Source organism: Sminthopsis crassicaudata, chromosome 3 (genome assembly GCF_048593235.1).
Source record: "Sminthopsis crassicaudata isolate SCR6 chromosome 3, ASM4859323v1, whole genome shotgun sequence".
Taxonomy (NCBI): Eukaryota; Metazoa; Chordata; class Mammalia; order Dasyuromorphia; family Dasyuridae; genus Sminthopsis; species Sminthopsis crassicaudata.
Window position 1 is genome coordinate 583000637 of NC_133619.1, and position 3774 is coordinate 583004410.

A 3774-nucleotide genomic window follows, 5' to 3' on the forward strand; every position below is an offset into this window, starting at 1 on the left:
TAGACATCACTTTCTTGGTATGTGGTCAAGGGAATCCCAATTTATGTTTGAATATCTAAAATAATCTTTGTGGTCATTTTCTACACTGAAATACTATAATTGTTATTCCTCTCCCCAATTATCTCTTACACATTTTCTTTCTCTTGTATTATAGAACTTGGTTCTTTTGCTGTCCTGGGACTCAACCACACCTTTACTCGTCCCATGAACTTCGTGCTAACAGGTATCCCAGGGCTAGAAGCAGCACACATATGGATCTCCATCCCTTTTGTTCTTATGTACCTTCTGGCTGTAGTGGGCAATGCCCTCGTTATGATGGTGATAGCCGGGGACAGGAATCTCCATGAGCCCATGTACATCTTCTTGGCCATGTTGGCACTCAATGATGTCATCCTCTGTACAGTCACTGTACCAAAAATGCTTATTATCTTCTGGAGAGGTCCAACTATCTCCACTTTTGCAGGCTGCCTCACTCAGATGTTCTTTGTTCATGCTTTGTTCCTCTCAGAATCAGCTATACTCCTTGCCATGGCCTATGACCGCTATGTAGCCATCTGTACACCTCTCCACTATACTTCTTTACTGACCACATCTATTATTGGAAAGCTAGGTCTGGCCCTGATATCCCGGAGTGTGGTTGTGGTCATTCCTGGTGTCCTTCTTATCCTTCGTCTGCCCTTTTGCCGGACCAATGTCATCCCTCACACCTACTGTGAGAACATGGGCATAGCCAAACTGGCTTGTGCCAGTATCAAAGTGAACAGTATCTATGGGCTTACAGCAGCCTTCCTCACCACAGGCCTGGACTTTATTCTTATTGCTATCTCCTATGGGCTAATTCTCCGAGCAGTGCTGGGACTACCCTCACGTGAAGCCCGAGCAAAGGCCTTTGGGACATGCGGGACACATATTTGTGTTATCCTAGTTTTCTACACACTGGCCTTCTTTTCTTTCTTCACCCACCGCTTTGGTCCACGTGTTCCCCACCATGCTCATATCCTCCTTGCCAACCTTTACCTACTGGTACCTCCTACAATGAACCCCATTGTCTATGGGGTGAAGACAAAAGAAATACGAGTGCGTGTACTAGGTCTTTTTAACCAGCAAAAGTCTTCTTAAAAAGAAGAGACTTTCACCAGTCAAAAAGACCTGAGTTCAAATCTGGTCTCAGACACTTAACACTTCCTAACCGTCTGACCCTGGGCAATATGTGTTCTAGAGATTCCCAATGTGGTTAACACAAACACACAGGTAATAATGTCAGAAGACTTGGATCTTCTTTTATTTTTATACACTGTGATCTATGACCTAGGCATGTCATTTTACAGGATTCACTTTCCTCATGTGTAAAATAATATCATATATGAATATGGCTATTTTCAACAATGAGATAATTCCAGTCAATTACAGTAGAATTCTGATGGAGAAAGCCATCTGTATTGAGGAAGAGGACCATGGGCACTAAATATGGATGATGACAACATAGTATTTTCACCTTTTTGTTGTTGTTTGCTTGGTAATTTTTTTCTTTATCATTTTTTTCCTTTTTAATCTTAATTTTCTTCAACATAAATGTGATAATATGTATAGAAGAATTGAATATGTTTAACATATATTGGATTGCTTGCTGTTTAGGGGAAGGAGTTGAGGAGAAGGGAGGGAGAAAAATTTGGAACACAATCTTTTGCATGTGTGAATGTTGAAAACTATTTTTTCATGTATTTAAAAAATAAAAAGCTATTATTAAAAATAAATATACAAAATAATATAGACCCACTGATTCATATTTATATTAATTTATATTTATATAATAGAGACCTAATTTCCTGGATATAAATAATTGATTCATATTGATAACAAGAGTCTTTCCCTAGTAGATACATTATCAAAGAACATAAGCAAATAATTTTTAATCTTTTTAATGAACTCTATCTACCAATAATTACTTGAAGTGATCTGAATCACTAATAATCAAAGAAATACTCTGAAGCATCACCTCAGATCCCTCAGATATAATGAGAAAAAGGAAAATAACTCTTAAAAGAGTTGTTGGAAAATAAAGGCATGAATCAATCCATCTACTCTGGAAAAGAATTTAAATTAGGCCCCACAATGTATACACTTTGGCTCAGAGATACAACACCTGAGCTAATAGCCTCAATAGACTCAAAAAAAAAAAAAAAAAAAAAAGAGGAAAAAACCCCATATGGGCAAAAATATTTATATCTGCTTACTTTTAAATTGGTAAAAATATGAATATAGTTGGATATTTCAGAAAGACTAATATACATATATATATGCATATATATATATATGTGTGTTTATAATAAAAACATTGTTATACAAGTAATAAAATGTATGGTCTCAGAAAAATTTGTTCAGATTTGTATAAACTGATGGAAAAGGGTGTGAACAGAATAAGAAAAGTAATTTATATAACTATATCATAAAGCAAAGTAATTTTGGAAGACAACAATTTTGATCAATGCAATGACAAGTATCATTTCAGATTCCTAAGAAGGTAAAAAGGAATCTTGAGAACTATATTTCTGCCATAAAGATATATAAAGAACATGTGTATAATTTGTTCTAGAAACTAGATGTGGAAAGGAAATTTTACCAGAAAAAGGGTAAAGTGGTGGTACTATATCTCATGAAGAGGCAAAGATAACCTATTATATCTAAGAGAAAGAATGGAGAAGGATGAACATAGTGTGTATCAAATTCTCATTAGAATTGGTTTAAAGAGAAAAATATAGACAAATTCGATTTATAGTGAAACTCCTGACGCTTCATTGAAAAGTGGGAGGAGAAAAGTGAAAAGGGAAGGACTAAACTAAGCGAAAGGGAATACAGAAATTGTGAGTAAAAGGGGTAAAGTAGGGGGAGGAACACTAAGGTGGGGGAGAGATACTAAAAAGGGAGGGCTGTGAAAAGCAAGTGGTGCTCACAAGTTTAATACTGGGAAGGGGAGTAAAGGGAGAAGAAAAGGAGAAAAGCATAAACAAGGTTAACAAGATGGCAAGGAATACAGACTTAGTAATTCTAACCATAAATGTAAATAGGGTAACCTCCACCTTAAAGAGGAAGAAGTTAGCAGACTGGATTAAAAGCCAGAATCTACAATATATTGTTTACAAGAAACACACTGAAAAAGGGCAATGTATACAGAGTTAAGGTAAAAGGTTGGAGCAGAATCTACTATGCTTCAGGTGAAGTAAAAAAAGCAGGGGTAGCCATCCTGATCTCAGATGAAGCAAAAGCAAAAATTGACCTAATTACAAGAAATAAGGAAGAGAACTATCTCTTGCTAAAAGGTAGCATACATAATGAATTAATATCAATATTAAACATATATGCACCAAGTGGTGTAACATCTACATTCTTAAAAGAGAAATTAAGAGAGCTGCAAGAAGAAATAGATAGCAAAAATATAATAGTGGGAGATCTCAACCTTGTACTCTCAGAATTAGATAAATCAAACCACAAAATAAATAAGAAAGAAGTCAAAGAGGTAAATAGAATACTAAAAAAATTTGATATGATAGATCTTTGGCGAAAGCTAAATGGAGACAGAAAGGAGTACACTTTCTTCTCAGCAATTCATGAACTAGGACATAAAAACCTCAAAATCAAATTCAGTAAGGCAGAAATAGTAAATGCATCCTTTTCAGACCATCATGCAATAAAAATTACAATCAATAAAAAAACAGGGAAAATAGACCAAAAATAATTGGAAAGTACATAATGTCATGCTAAAAAATGATTGGGTAA

General features: G+C 35.3%; 1 protein-coding gene across 1 annotated transcript; it reads left to right on the forward strand.

Moving 5' to 3' along the window:
- The first annotated feature begins 204 nt into the window (after positions 1-204).
- On the forward strand, positions 205-1119 carry LOC141559903 (olfactory receptor 52D1-like). The gene has a single exon (XM_074297557.1). The coding sequence runs from the start codon at positions 205-207 to the stop codon at positions 1117-1119; it is 915 nt and encodes a 304-aa protein (XP_074153658.1).
- The last annotated feature ends 2655 nt before the right edge of the window (positions 1120-3774 follow it).

Coding starts and splice junctions, on each gene's coding strand:
- LOC141559903 (XM_074297557.1), top strand. CDS start 205: ATGAACTTCGTGCTAACAGGTATCCCAGGGCTAGAAGCAGCACACATA.